At 49.7% G+C, this 14,064-nt stretch overlaps 1 protein-coding gene across 7 annotated transcripts in view; it reads left to right on the top strand.

Annotated features, from left to right (window-relative positions):
* Positions 1–14,064, top strand: part of RGSL1 (regulator of G protein signaling like 1) — a 43,376-nt gene that overhangs the window by 14,281 nt on the left and 15,031 nt on the right. For 6 of the 7 annotated variants that reach the window (XM_077928169.1, XM_077928170.1, XM_077928171.1 and 3 more), the window contains 8 exons: positions 409–570; positions 1,569–2,563; positions 6,025–6,087; positions 7,436–7,658; positions 8,954–9,061; positions 9,962–10,070; positions 10,819–11,012; positions 12,822–12,939. In XM_077928169.1, coding sequence (XP_077784295.1) covers positions 409–570; positions 1,569–2,563; positions 6,025–6,087; positions 7,436–7,658; positions 8,954–9,061; positions 9,962–10,070; positions 10,819–11,012; positions 12,822–12,939 — 1,972 coding nt within the window. The remainder of the gene's footprint in view (positions 1–408; positions 571–1,568; positions 2,564–6,024; positions 6,088–7,435; positions 7,659–8,953; positions 9,062–9,961; positions 10,071–10,818; positions 11,013–12,821; positions 12,940–14,064) is intronic. The other variant, XM_077928172.1, reaches the window with a different exon arrangement.

The following is a 14,064-nucleotide window of genomic DNA, read 5'->3' as shown; positions in this document are numbered from 1 at the left end:
TCCTTACCTTATTAATCTTATGTGTCCCACAACACACCTTCCCACTGGTCAGCTGAACAACAGAAAGGACTAGGCCTCCAGATAAAGAATAATTCCCCTACCCCTGTAGTCCGGCCTCCTTTTCACTGCTCTCAGCTGGTCCCCAGTCCGGTGAGCAGCACAAGGGAGGAATGTTTTTAACCTTCCATACCCCTCCTAAGCAAACCATCCCTGTATACTTTTAACCTCTCTGTGAGTTTTTGCCCCCTCAGTGGAGGAGAGCCTTTAAAGCAGAAAGCAACCATTTTGCAATCCAAGTTTCACAACCAAACCCCCCTCAAGAATTAGCTGAAAATCCTATTCCTTCCCAGCAGGACATTACAGATATTGCCTGGAATGCGTAGTCCTAACTTTATGTCTAATCTACAGGGGAAGAGCTGACCAAGTTCTGGCTCGCTACGGAAAGGATACTTGGGATTGACGAGACTGATGAATCCCAGCAAGATCTGTACGAGTCCCTGATCCAGGTGTTGATGGCTACTCACTTGCAGGAGGGCTCCACCGTTGTCATCCTCTGCAACACAACCATTGGTAAGAGACACACTCTCATAGTGTCGTGATGCTGCAAGAGAACTAATTATATAATTAAAGGTTCCTGGGAGCCCCAAGTGCCCCTTTCTAAATCAGCGACTCCCCACTGCATCTTTCCATGATTCCCCACAGAGTCACCTGCCTGTGGAGGAAACCTGTGGAGTCACCTGTTGTGTCTCTGCATGTGATACTGCTTGGCTAGTTTCCTTCAAAAAAGTCCATTGAGCCTAGCACACTGCTTCCTAAAAAGGCCCGTCACGTGCTCCCAGGAAGCCCGCAAAGAGAGCTTGCAGGCAACATCTCTTCTTTTTCCTGCTTCTGAACCCAGAAGTTCCATTTAGCCACAATGGCTGGTAGCTGTTGACAGGGCTATCCTTCATGACTATCAGAAGGCATGGCCCCAACAGTGACTCCACTCACCCTGGAACACACAGCATAGACTTCTCAGAGGACAGATAACTTTTACCCATACATGCTTTTAAAAAAAATCTATTCATGCATATGATTGACGTGTAAGTCAGAGAAAAACGGTGCCTCAGCCATTGGAAGTGTGACAACTTGTGAGACCATTGATGGCATGCACAGATTCTTTAGCTGAGGTTCCTGCATTGCAAGGGGTTGGACTAAATGACCCTTGGGGTCCCTTCCAACACTACAGTTCTATGATTCTGCCACTGGCTATTCAGACTCCCTCTTTGATACAAGATGCCAAATGAAAACATTCATATTTTTGGGTGGACTGGTGCCTTTTCCCCTTAATGCATCCCATTATGTGGGGGTGGGGAGTGTCTGAGCACCCTCCAGGCAACGGATAGCTAATATGGTGCCCTCCGTCACACTTGCCATCTGACTGCAGCCTAAAACAGCAGTCATCCCAGAAGCGGACACAGAATTAAAAAGAAGCCCAGCCAGTCAGCAGAAAGACCATTTTCTTCTTTCACAACTCTACGAACCATTAACTCCTCTTTTCCCCAATGCTTTGTTTGTAACATTTGCAGAATCCCTTCTGAAAATGACTCCCTACCACCCCCAACACGTTCGCTCTCGGAGGGAAATCCTGTCCGAGATGCAAAAAGTGGCCCTGTTCAAGATCGAAAGCTACTGGCTCCCAAACTTCTACATCCACTGCAAGTTGAAGATGGAGAAGGAGCCAGCGTGCCACCATCTCCTTGAGCAGTATGAGGAAAGGCGGCACAGGGCAGGTTTGCCAAAGCAGGCGGTGTCTCCTCGGCCGCCCATAAGCATCAGGCAAAGCAGCAGCGAAACGCAGTCCTATTGCAGCTTGGAAAGCAAGAGGAAGGTCTGGGACCATGTAACAGGCCAAGGCTCCTCCGAAGGAGGGAAGCACAAAGAAAGCCACAGGAAGAAGAAGTCACGCAGAAGCAGTCCGGCGCACAAGAAGCACCGTCATTCTGCAAGACATTCTGCAAGACATTCTGCCAGTTCCAGTCCTTCTCCAGCAGATCAGATCCGGGATTCAGCAATGGGCGTTTCCGATGAATCGCCAAGCTTCAAAAGCAGTCCAAGCGAATTCATGTCCTCTCCTCTGGCAAATGAGCTTGCTAACGCAATCACCTATAATAAGCTGCGCTCTTCCACTCCTGTGGTCCAGTTCCCTTCGCTGCTTGCCTTAAAAACCCTGGTCAAGTCTCCCATGTGCTTAGATTTCCTTCCTTGGGCACTCACTGCCGACAAATGTGCAGGGCGCCCCTTCCGGGAATTTTTGCTGCGCAGGGATTATGGCCTGGAGGTGCATCTCCTAGACCTGTGGCATGACCTGGAGGACTTTTTGCGCATGATGCTCTGCTCCCTTGGCGAAGGGAACATCCTTCTGCGCCATGTCATGGGCGAAAGGATTTGTGAGCTGTACCTGACCCAGAACAGCAACTGGCACCTCCCCTTGAAACTGACAACTCTCAGGAACTTACAAAATCTCCTTCCTTCTGGACATGTTATACCCTGGGTACTAAAGGCACAGAAAGAAATCTGTAAGGTGGGAAAGCTTGTTTTCTCTCCATGAAAATTAATAGCAGGAAGCATACTTGAGATTTCACCCAGTAAAGTAGTTGTATTGTAATCAGGGTCTAGCATAGACAACATGCCCTGATGCCAATTGCACCCCTCTCCCCAAAACAAGGAGGAATTCCAAATATCCATTATTTGTGGCCCTGGCTTCCCCACTTCTTTGGGGGAAACATAGATGCCCCTCGTAAGCCCATAACTCATCCTTTCCTGTATTCAGAGATGTGTGGCAGAGTTGCCGCTGGTTTTTCTAGCCTGCTGTAGGCAGCCAGGCACACCATGTCAGGAATGCATGCAGCACATAGTTAACTCTTTATTGTCAAAATGGACACTTGCAGTCATTTCTATGGCTCTGAATGCCCACGCACACCAACCTAGCATCTAGGCAGCTATTGCCAGACCTAGACTCTATGGAGCAGTTGCAGCAACAGGGGACCACTCCCCCTTTACCAGTTTTAGGTATATAATAATAATAATAATAATTTATTATTTGTACCCCGCCCATCTGGCTGGGTTTCCCCAGCCACTCTGGGCGGCTTCCAACAAAGATAAAAAATACACTAAAATGTCACATATTAAAAACTTCCCTGAACAGGGCTGCCTTCAGATGTCTTCTGAATGTCAGGTAGTTGTTTATCGCTTTGACATCTGATGGGAGGGCGTTCCACAGGACGGGCGCCACTACCGAGAAGGCCCTCTGCCTGGTTCCCTGTAACTTGACCTCTCGTAGTGAGGGAACCGCCAGAAGGCCCTCGGAGCTGGACCTCAGTGTCCGGGCAGAACGATGGGGGTGGAGACGCTCCTTCAGATATACTGGACCAAGGCCGTTTAGGGCTTTAAAGGTCAGCACCAACACTTTGAATTGTGCTCGGAAACTTACTGGGAGCCAATGTAGGTCTTTCAAGACCGGTGTTATATGGTCTCGGCGGCCGCACCCAGTCACCAGTCTAGCTGCCGCATTCTGGATTAGTTGTAGTTTCCGGGTCACCTTCAAAGGTAGCCCCACGTAGAGCGCATTGCAGTAGTCCAAGCGGGAGATAACCAGAGCATGTACCACTCTGGCGAGACAGTCCGCAGGCAGATAGGGTCTCAGCCTACGTACCAGATGGAGCTGGTAAACAGCTGCCCTGGATACAGATTTGACCTGTGCCTCCATGGACAGCTGTGAGTCCAAAATGACTCCCAGGCTGCGTACCTGGTCCTTCAGGGGCACAGTTACCCCATTCAGGACCAGGGAATCCTCCACACCTGCCCGCCTCCTGTCCCCCAAAAACAGTACTTCTGTCTTGTCGGGATTCAACCTCAATCTGTTAGCCGCCATCCATCCTCCAACCGCCTCCAGGCACTCACACAGGACCTTCACCGCCTTCACTGGTTCTGATTTAAAAGAGAGGTAGAGCTGGGTATCATCCGCATACTGATGAACACCCAGCCCAAACCTCCTGATGATCTCTCCCAGTGGCTGCATGTAAATGTTGAAAAGCATGGGGGAGAGGACAGAGCCCTGAGGCACCCCACAAGTGAGAGCCCAGGGGTCTGAACACTCATCCCCCACCACCACTTTCTGAACACGGCCCAGGAGGAAGGAGCGGAACCACTGTATGACAGTGCCCCCAGCTCCCAGCCCCTCAAGACGGTTCAGAAGGATGTTATGGTCGATGGTATCAAACGCCGCTGAGAGATCCAGCAGAACTAGGAAACAGCTCTCACCTTTGTCCCTAGCCCGCCGGAGATCATCAACCAGTGCGACCAAGGCAGTTTCAGTCCCATGATGAGGCCTGAATCCCGACTGGAAGGGATCCAAATGGTCCGCTTCTTCCAGGCGTGCCTGGAGTTGTTCAGCAACCACTCGCTCAATCACCTTGCCCAAGAATGGAAGATTTGAGACTGGGCGATAATTGGCCATCGTGGCCGCATCTAAAGATGGTTTTTTAAGAAGCGGTTTAATAACCGCCTCTTTCAGCGGGTCTGGGAAGGCTCCCTCACGGAGGGAAGCATTCACCACCCCACGAAGCCCATCGCCCAGTCCTTCCCGGCTAGCTTTTATAAGCCAGGATGGGCAAGGATCCAGGAGGCAGGTGGTTGGCTTCACTTGTCCAAGCAGCCTGTCCACATCCTCGGAGGTAACAGGTACTTTCCCCTGATGGGCTGTGCAGTTGCAACTGGAGATGATGCCCGCATGGAAGCTTCCTCTGCTCACCCCTCTTCAGTCCCCTCATGGTTCTGGGAGACAGAGGTGTGGGAGAGGGGGGAGAAGCACCTGGCCCTTCACTTGCCTGACTTGCCTCCTCCTCTTCTTCTTCCAAACCATCCTGCGCTCCACCTTCCAGCTCTGGCGCTCTCCCTGCCTCTGATTCTTGCTTCCTGCCTGGTACAGGTTCCCACAAATCACAGCCCCCCCCCCCAAGTCAAACTCCAGCCCCCCTTCCCCTGGCGCACCCTGCTGGTTCCTAACACATCACGTGGCTTAGTTGTATCTGAGAATCCTGAACTGGCGCAAACTGTTGAGGGTGTAAAAGCCTTGTGAGCTGTTGCCAGTGAACTCTGTGAGAAGGAACAGGACAGTGGAAGAAGGAGAGGGAGGGGGGAGGGAGGGAGGGAGGGAGGGAGGGAGAAAGAAAGAAAGAAAGAAAGAAAGAAAGAAAGAAAGAAGGGATTGAGAGGAGGAAGTGCAGAGAGGCCTTAGGATAGGGAAACAGGAGATAACATGGAATGGAAGCACAGAAAGAAGACGCTGAGGACAACTGAGAGATGGGGCTTTGTGGATGTTGGAATAGAAAAGCAGCCGGCTTACAAAGACAGGTGCAGTCCTGTGATGGTGCAGAGGAAGAGACAGAGCTCACACTCTGCAGTGCCAAGAGAAAAGGCTAATTTAATAAGAGGCTGCGTAAGCCTCTTTAAAACGCATTCCAAAGCACATTCATTCTCTCAAAGGATTCTGGGCACTGTAGTTTAACTCTCACGGAGTTACAGGTTCCCAGCAGCAAACTTCAGCACCCAGGATTCTTTGAGGGAAAGAATGCGCTTTAGAGGCGAAGTGCACACACAGCTGGGGGGGAGGGGGTGTGGAGGTGTGGCCCTCCAGATGTTGCTGGACTATAGCTCCCATCATCCCTGCCCACCGGCCAGGCTTGCTGGGGAAGCTGGGAGTTGGAGTCCAGCAACGCCTGGTTCCTCAGACCTGCTGCAGTAGAGTGAAGTCAGCCATGCTGCCCAACCTTTTCAGTAGCAAAGCAGCACCGCTTTTTGCCTAGATGTCTTTCCAAGGCTTGTGTGGCATAGGATTTGTCGAAGAAGATAAAGTTCTCTCTCTCACTGCAGAGTGGTTTAATTGATTTAAAGAGCTTGCTTGCAGGAAGCTCGAAAACTGTTGCCTTTTGCCTGAAATGGAAAGAGTACCTGCATAAGACTCCGTTCTCGCTTTCCGTTTAGATACTCAGCTTCCTTTATGAGGATTTCCTTCAGCACGACGATAAAATGTTCCTGTATTATGTGGTAAGCTGGAACCACCAGGGCAGTGAGGGGCTCATGAGGTGTCAGGGTGTGATCAAAGGGTCATGTTTCCCCCACATTTTAGAATATGCTGGGTGTTCACCTATAAGAGAGATATGGAACCTGTGGCCCTCCAAATGTTGGTGGATTCCTAGCACCCATTAGCCCCCCAGCGTGGCCTGTGGTCAAGGATGATGTGAGCTGCTGTCCAACAACTTCTGGAGGGCCACAAGTTTGTGAGGGAATAAAATATGAATCTCTGGGACCCATGTGTGTGGGTGAGGTGAACAACAAAAGAAAATGCCTGGATGCCTGGATTCAGAACAGTGGGTTTTGCACACTCTCCTGCAGGTAGAGAGCCCCTGTAGCAGAGATTAAACTCACAAAAGTTAACCAGCACTATAGTGTTAGGAATATAGGTTGTTAAGCCTTTTTATCCCATTCTGAGGTACTCACAGCACTTCTCTCCCTACCCCCTTCGGCTGTGAGCAGATCACACACTGTTAAGTAAGTTTAAAATGCTTTACTTACAGTTTCAAGGCCTCAGTCATGCATTATTCCATGCAGAAGCATGGATAATACAGGCAAAAAAGTCTTGGGTAGAAAATAGAGGAAAGAGAGTTTTGTACATGTGTTCTAAGCTCAGAGCTAACTTAAGCACGTCTGTCTTTACATGATGCAGAGAATGAGAGAGGAACAGTAAGACAAGGGTTCACATCCTCCTTTTCTGGAGGAAAGTCTAGGAACTACACGCTGTGGCACTAACTAGCCCTATGCTTGCTAGCTGTATTTGACTGCAATCTCCAACAAAGTTTCCAATTTCTAATCTATAACATGGCAGCTGGTCGAATGACCCTGGATCTCCTGACAGACACTGCCCAGTCTTGCACCCTAATGCAGTGGCTTGACTTCACCCCCATAGCTACACTCCATTGTCTCTTGAGACAGATGGATGTCAACAACACCCCTTTAAGCGTCATGGCTTCCCCTAAAGAATCCTGGGGACTGTTGTTTATTAAGAGGTGCTGAGGAGCCCCCTCACTGAGCTACAGTTCCCAGCACTCTTAACAAATTGCCGTTCCCAGAGGTCTTTGGGGTGAGGTGGGGAGCCATGGCTGTTAAAGTGGTTATAAGAGTGTTTCAAATGTATGATGTGGATGTGACCTTTGCCTGCAGTTCAGCAACTTTCCCAAAGCACAAACAAAGTTAAAGGAGGAAATGTGGAGGTCGGAAAGGCATAGTCCCACCACTATGGATCTGTAATTGAACGCTCGTTGGCCCTTAATCCTGCTCTCCATACTTTCATTCTTCAGCTGCGTGATGCACCTTGTCCATCTGTCTGTCACTGCAGAGCGGCAAGGAAAAGAAACTCAGTGCTGAAGAGCCTTACGAGAAGGATGAGAATCGCCGCTTGGCCAGGCGAATCACGGAGGCCTTGCACCTGTGCCAGACCTTGGCTGGCATGAGAGACTTTGAGCTGCTCATGGGGGAACACTGGCAGATGATGGGCACTCAGGACCTGGGCCTGGGGGGCTCGATCTTCATGGAGGCAGAGCCTATAGTGCGCAAGATGGGTGAGAAGAAGACCTGCCCTGCAGGACTCACTCAAGAGCAATGTTCTTTATTTCCTCTGGCTGAAGGCAAGGTTTAAGTTGCCACAGGGGCCGGCCCCTTGCAGCAGATCTGCGCTGCATTCTCACGGGGATTTAGGGCTGAGCAGAAATGGTCTCCCTGCCCAAATCCCCCCTGCTCTTTTACAGGGCAGTGCAAATCAGGAAGGCATTTTGCTAAATATTTGGGGGGGGGGGGATGGAGGTGAAATTCCCACAGCCAGTTTTCTTCAAGTAATTCTCTCCTGAAACGTTTTTACTTCACAGAGGATAAAATTCTGTTGGCAGCTCATTCTGGCAGATGAAGGAAGCAATTGACTCAAAAGAAGGCATAGTGTTGCATCCTCCCCCACTCTCTGAGCAAGTGCGAGATTCCAGGCGGTTACCCAGAGTTTGTGTTTCCTTTTAGAAATGAAGCACAGAGGAGACTATGGGGGTCATTATGATATTTGGTTTATTCACACATGCATACAACCTGAGCGTAGGATGGAGAGGTTCACAGCATTACCCCACCCCAAAGGAACCTTGTTTTCCCCATAGCTGCAGCCTTGCATTCCAGCAGACATCAAACATTGCTCTCTCCTTCTCTCTCCAGCTCGCTGCTTTACTTCTGGGTCACATCACTGCAGCTCTCTGCCTTCAATTCCATTTAACCCCCCATCACCTCACCAGGAAGCTAGCTTGGCTATTCCCGGAATTAGAGGACTTGATTAGCTTTTAACAACTGCTGGATCCAGGGATTAGAGGGGGTTGGCATACATCTTTGTGTGCAAGATGCAGAGAAGAGCCTTTGGCCATGTGCAAGGCCAGAGTGCAGAGGGGCTTGCAGGGGGGGCTCAGTTCCTATGGAAAATGATAAGGCTGCTATGACTAACTTTTCACTTAGGCTGCAGTGCTAACGCCATTGACCTGGGTGCATGCCCCGTGAATTCAGTGGAACTTATTTCTGAGTAGCAGTGGTTAGGATTGCACTGTTAGTCTCCTAGTCCAGGCGGCAGGAAGTCTAAAGAGATCAAAGTGCTTCTATTTCACAGGTGGCATGTAGGGAGCGTTTGCATTTAACTGAAATGACATGAAACCTTGGACCTGTCTCAGCTGTTTTTAACAAAACCTTTGGCAATGTGCCGCCACACAGAATTGCACATCATGTGCTCCATGGTGGCGCTGCCAGTACATAGACCCTCTCCTTGCATGGTCCCTTGTCCTGGCTGTAGGGGACCAAAGAGTGCTTCTGATCTTCTTCTCCTCCCTGGAGACAGATTACAGCAGCATGACATTTGAGGAGCTGGCCCGGCTGAACCCCAAGATGGCCGTGGAACTTCTAAGCAACAACTTCAAGGCGTTCTGCAAAAGTTCCCCATCAAGTGGTGAGTCCCTGGGGTACCAGGCTAGGATTTGTCCAGCTTGAGGAGCAGAGGAGAGACCAGTGGGGGCTGGCGGGGGTGGCAGGAAGTGGAGCCGGAGCCAATGACAGGCAGAGAGCCAGTTGAAGGAAGCAAAGAGGCAAACCAAGAGCCAGGAGGGACAGTTGAGGGAGTTGGAGATGTGAGAGCCATCTTCAGATATCTCAAGGGCTGTCTCATGGAAGATGGAGCAGGATTGTTTTCTCCTACTCTGGAGGGAAGGACCTGAACCAATGACTTCAAGTTACAAGGAAGGAGATTCCAACTAAACGTCAGGAAAAACTTTCTGACAGTAGGAGCTGTTTGACAGTGGAACAGACTCCCCAAAAGGTGGTGGACTCTCCTTTCTTGGAGGCTTTTAAGCAGTGGCCACCTGTCATGGATGCTTTTGCTGAGATTCCTGCATTGCAGGGGGTTGGACTAGAGGACCCTCGGGGTCCCTTCCAACTCTACGGTTCTATGATTCTAGTTCGTTCTACAAATCTGGACTGGTTGTTTAAGTAAGAAGGCTGGCAGGTGGGGCTTGGCTGAGGGCAGGCTGAGGTTCCTGGGGCAGTGCCCTACTCACCTCCATCAGAAGAGAACAGAGCAAAGCTAAGGGGGAGCTTGGAGTGAAGAAGATTGTGGAGCAGTGGCAGTTCTGAGTCTGGCTGTCATGTCTGGTTGTGCTCTGAGAAGGAATAAGGGTGAAGAAAGAATGTTTTCATGCAGGAGAATTTCATTGTGCTGAGATCTTGCAAGGTGCTGTTGTGGTGGTCTTCATGAGGTCACTGTGGTGGTGGTCTTGAGTGGAGCACCGCTGGCTCGCAGAAGACCACCTCCTGTGGCTAATTGTAAGGAGGCAGCGCTTCTTTTCCCCTGCAGGCGTGTTCAGTCGTCCGTTATCTATGAGAAGGAATCTCCACTGGACCCGATCAAGCTTGTCCTTCATGAGGAAGGGGCCTGCCTCAAGAAAGCCCCCTCTGAGGCCCAGGTAGGACATCATCGTGCCTTAGAGATACAACCTGCCACTTAGCTCCAACACTCAGGGCCAAGTCAGACAGGAGGTTCATTATGGGGACGCTGTTATTGCCTGCAAATTCATGCTGTCAGTGTCATGTCTGGTTTGGCCCCACTAACTGCCCATTCTGGGCTACCAAGACCATCTTCCAGTTTGTTCATAAACTGAGAACAGACAAGAGATTTTTCAGAGAGTTGATGCAGAGTGCAGTATAGGCCAATGGTCTGCACATTTTCCATAACATCCTCTCTTGTCAAATAGATTTGAGAGGTTTAAGGCTGTGGTTCTTTAGACACTTATCCAGGATGGAATAATGTCATCTTGAGCACAACAGCACTCATTTCTGTGAAAACATGCAAAGGGCTACATTGCAAAGATTGCAACACTTCAGAAACCTGCAAGGCTGTTTAAACCAGGAGTGAGTGGTATACAAGAAATGATAAGAGAACTATATCACACTGTCTTTCATGAGACTTAGGAGCATTATTTTAAATTGAAGTGGAGATTTTCTTAAACAGAATTTTGCAGGTCCCTTTGGGGTTGGGGTTCTTCATGCAATGCTGACAGTTCTTAGGATTCAGTGTCTCGGAGGACAGGGAAGGGTCTCTCTGTCCCTATTTCCCATCATCATTCACAACCTGGGACCTGTGTACAAAAATATGTGATTTAGGTAAAAGAGCTGATGGCCTCAGCAGCGCCTAATGTCTCCTTCCCATTATAGGGCGCTCTCAGAAGTGCTGCAGAACCCCATCCACTTGGATTACTTCAGGCAGTTTCTCAAGATGCACAACGCTGAAGCCCCACTCCTTTTCTGGATAGCCGTGGAGGAACTCAAAAACGAGGGGAATCCCAGGATCCAGCGCCTTCAGGTCAATGACTGCGTCAGGACTTTCTTCTTCCACAGTATCCCACCCGGTATGCAAGCCAGGCTCCAACTGCACCTCACTCTCGCCCACAAGACCCAACACATCAACTCGCAGGCTATAGATACTCCCTTGAATTGCAAGGTGTGTGAGCTTCCCCTGACCTGTCAATGACAGGAGCTTCCACCTGCCTTGTGCACCAGCCCTACCCACCTTGGAGACTCCTGGTCTGTGCACCAGGACCCTTGAGGCTGCAGGTGGAGGAAGCAAGGGCAGCATTCCTGTCCCAGGTCCCCGCATGGCTCTGCCACCCACCCCTATCCCAGGTAGTTCCTTGGTGCCTTTGGATCTCATCTGCTTAATACTTTCAGGTCAGGCCAGCCCAGGGTCTACCTAAGGAGCAGCTAGGCTCTGCCCTTGTTTGTGGAACTCCCTAAAGGTAAAGGTACCCCTGCCCGTACGGGCCAGTCTTGACAGACTCTGGGCTTGTGTGCCCATCTCACTCAAGAGGCCGAGGGCCAGCGCTGTCCACAGACACTTCCGGGTCACGTGCCCAGCGTGACATTGCTGCTCTGGCGAGCCAGAGCCGCACACGGAAACGGCGTTTACCTTCCCGCCAGTAAGCGGTCCCTATTTATCTACTTGCACCCGGGGGTGCTTTCGAACTGCTAGGTTGGCAGGCGCTGGGACCGAGCAACGGGAGCGCACCCCGCCGTGGGGATTCGAACCGCCGACCTTTCGATCGGCAAGCCCTAGGCACTGAGGCTTTTACCCACAGCGCCACCCGCGTCCCATACTGTGGAACTCCCTAGCCTTGATCAAAGAGATGTCCAGGTTGATGCTCCCTGATTGCTGCACTATATGTGGCAGCAAAGGGAAGTGGATTTGAAGCAGGAGCATCAGCTCAGATGCGCCCTTGAATGCGCATCGGAATGAGCGTTGGCATGCAGCTCCAGGTGCAGCTGTGTTGCTCAAATGCTTGATCCATTGTGCATTCCGATGTCACTTGTCAAGATAAACCTCCCTGTGACATCATCGTGCTTCTGATGTGGTCCCTGCTTGGCTGGGATCACATAATGAAAAAGCAAGCAACTCTAATAAATTGGGCCCGGGCCGCTAGCAGCTCCAAAAATGACCAACGAATCAGAAGGACCCTCCCTCCCCAACTCGGATTATTTTTGTCTCCTCAAATTAAGCCACTCTGAAGGTCTTCATGAGTGAAAATTCAGTTTGGGCATTAGATTCCCTGCTTAGAAAGCAAGCTAAAAGGTAAAGGTACCCCTGCCCGTACGGGCCAGTCTTGACAGACTCTAGGGTTGTGCGCCCATCTCACTCAAGAGGCTGGGGGCCAGCGCTGTCCGGAGACACTTCCGGGTCACGTGACCAGCGTGACATCGCTGCTCTGGCGAGCCAGAGCCGCACACGGAACGCCGTTTACCTTCCTGCCAGTAAGTGGTCCCTATTTATCTACTTGCACTTTTTGGTGTGCTTTCGAACTGCTAGGTTGGCAGGCGCTGGGACCGAACAATGGGAGCGCACCCCGCTGCGGGGATTCGAACCGCCGACCTTTCGATCGGCAAGCCCTAGGCGCTGAGGCTTTTACCCACAGCGCCACCCGCCTCCCTGCTTAGAAAGCAAACAAGCATTCAAAAAAAGCATTTTGTGTGTGGTGAAGCTCTCCTGGTAATTTTGGCTGGAAAACACAGACAGGTGGCCATCCTCTTTGTATCAATTACCACTTCTTAATGATCTCAATGTATTGGCCCAAGTTTACTCAGTATTGCTCAAAGGCAAAAATAAATAGAAGACTCTTTTGGAAAGTATGTCTTCCTGTCCCCCCCCCTTTTTTTTACCCACCCAGAAAAGCTGTTGGATTGTGATGCAGATATTATCAGAGAGATTCCAAGGGCAGCTAATGTGACTGTTCCCATGTTGGTCACAGCACAATTTTTTGTCATGAAGGCCTTGGAAGAGAAATGGTGAGTAAACAGGAGGCGCAAATATGACCAGCACAGTGGAATGGGCAATGATACAAGTGACAAGGCGGCAGCTGGCAATGAAATGTTCTGTTCTAATATTATCAAAACAGAACGATTCCATCACATTTATGGCCTGGAGTGTGGTAGTGATTACTGTGGAATAACCAGCCTCATATAACCAATATATTTAAGTTCAGTTGACACATTAAGGGGTTAATACCATAGAGTAAACTGTCCTGCCAGGCTTAGCTATGTCCACTTCCCCTCACCTTGGGAAGAACTAGGTAATCAAGCCTTTGTTCTCCCCCAGTCTACTTGAGAAGCTCAGCGTGTGAAGAGGTTTGAGCTGGTTGCTCCAGCTCAGCTGCAAGGCTCTCATGTGGCTCTCTTGAGTTCCTATACAAATAATTAACTTGGAAACTAAGCTAAGTTTTTCTGCATTTGTAACTATTCTGAAGCACATGAATCTGACCTTTGGAGAACTGTAAGTAAATCATTTTTTAAGTTACCAAATGTATGGTCTTTTCCTATGCTGTGGGAAAAGGGAAACTTTGGAAAGAGACTTTTTAAGGGGACATTTTGGAACTCACTTTAAAGGGCATATTTTAAATGTCTAGCAGCCTATATTTTGTGACTTTAGATACCTGCTGGAGTTCTCCCACCAAAGAGTACTTGTCCCAAACTTGGATCTTGGGACCCAGGAATTCTCCTGCTTATATAGATATTTTGCACCAACAATTATAACAGGGCTAAAGCTGAAGCTTCTTTGGCCAGGGACCATCCCTTCGCCATATCCAACTCTGTGAATCACCATGTACATTGGTTTATCAAATTCATTATTTATTTCTTGTTTACATCTATATTGCCTTTCCAAACAATGGTGTCCAGTTTATATAATCTATTGTTGTTGTTTAGTCGTTTAGTCGTGACCCCATGGACCAGAGCACGCCAGGCACTCCTGTCTTCCACTGCCTCCCGCAGTTTAGTCAAATATAATCTATATGCAAGACGAATGCCTCGCAAGACGAAAAACTCACTAGACAAAAGGGTTTTCCATTTTTTGAGTCGTTCCGCAAGACGAATTTCCCTATGGGTTTGCTTCGCAAGACGGAACGTCTTGCGAGT

Source organism: Podarcis muralis, chromosome 5 (genome assembly GCF_964188315.1).
Source record: "Podarcis muralis chromosome 5, rPodMur119.hap1.1, whole genome shotgun sequence".
Lineage (NCBI taxonomy): Eukaryota > Metazoa > Chordata > Lepidosauria > Squamata > Lacertidae > Podarcis > Podarcis muralis.
The sequence above is the reverse complement of the archived record's forward strand: the minus strand, read 5'-3'. Positions and strand labels throughout refer to the sequence as shown.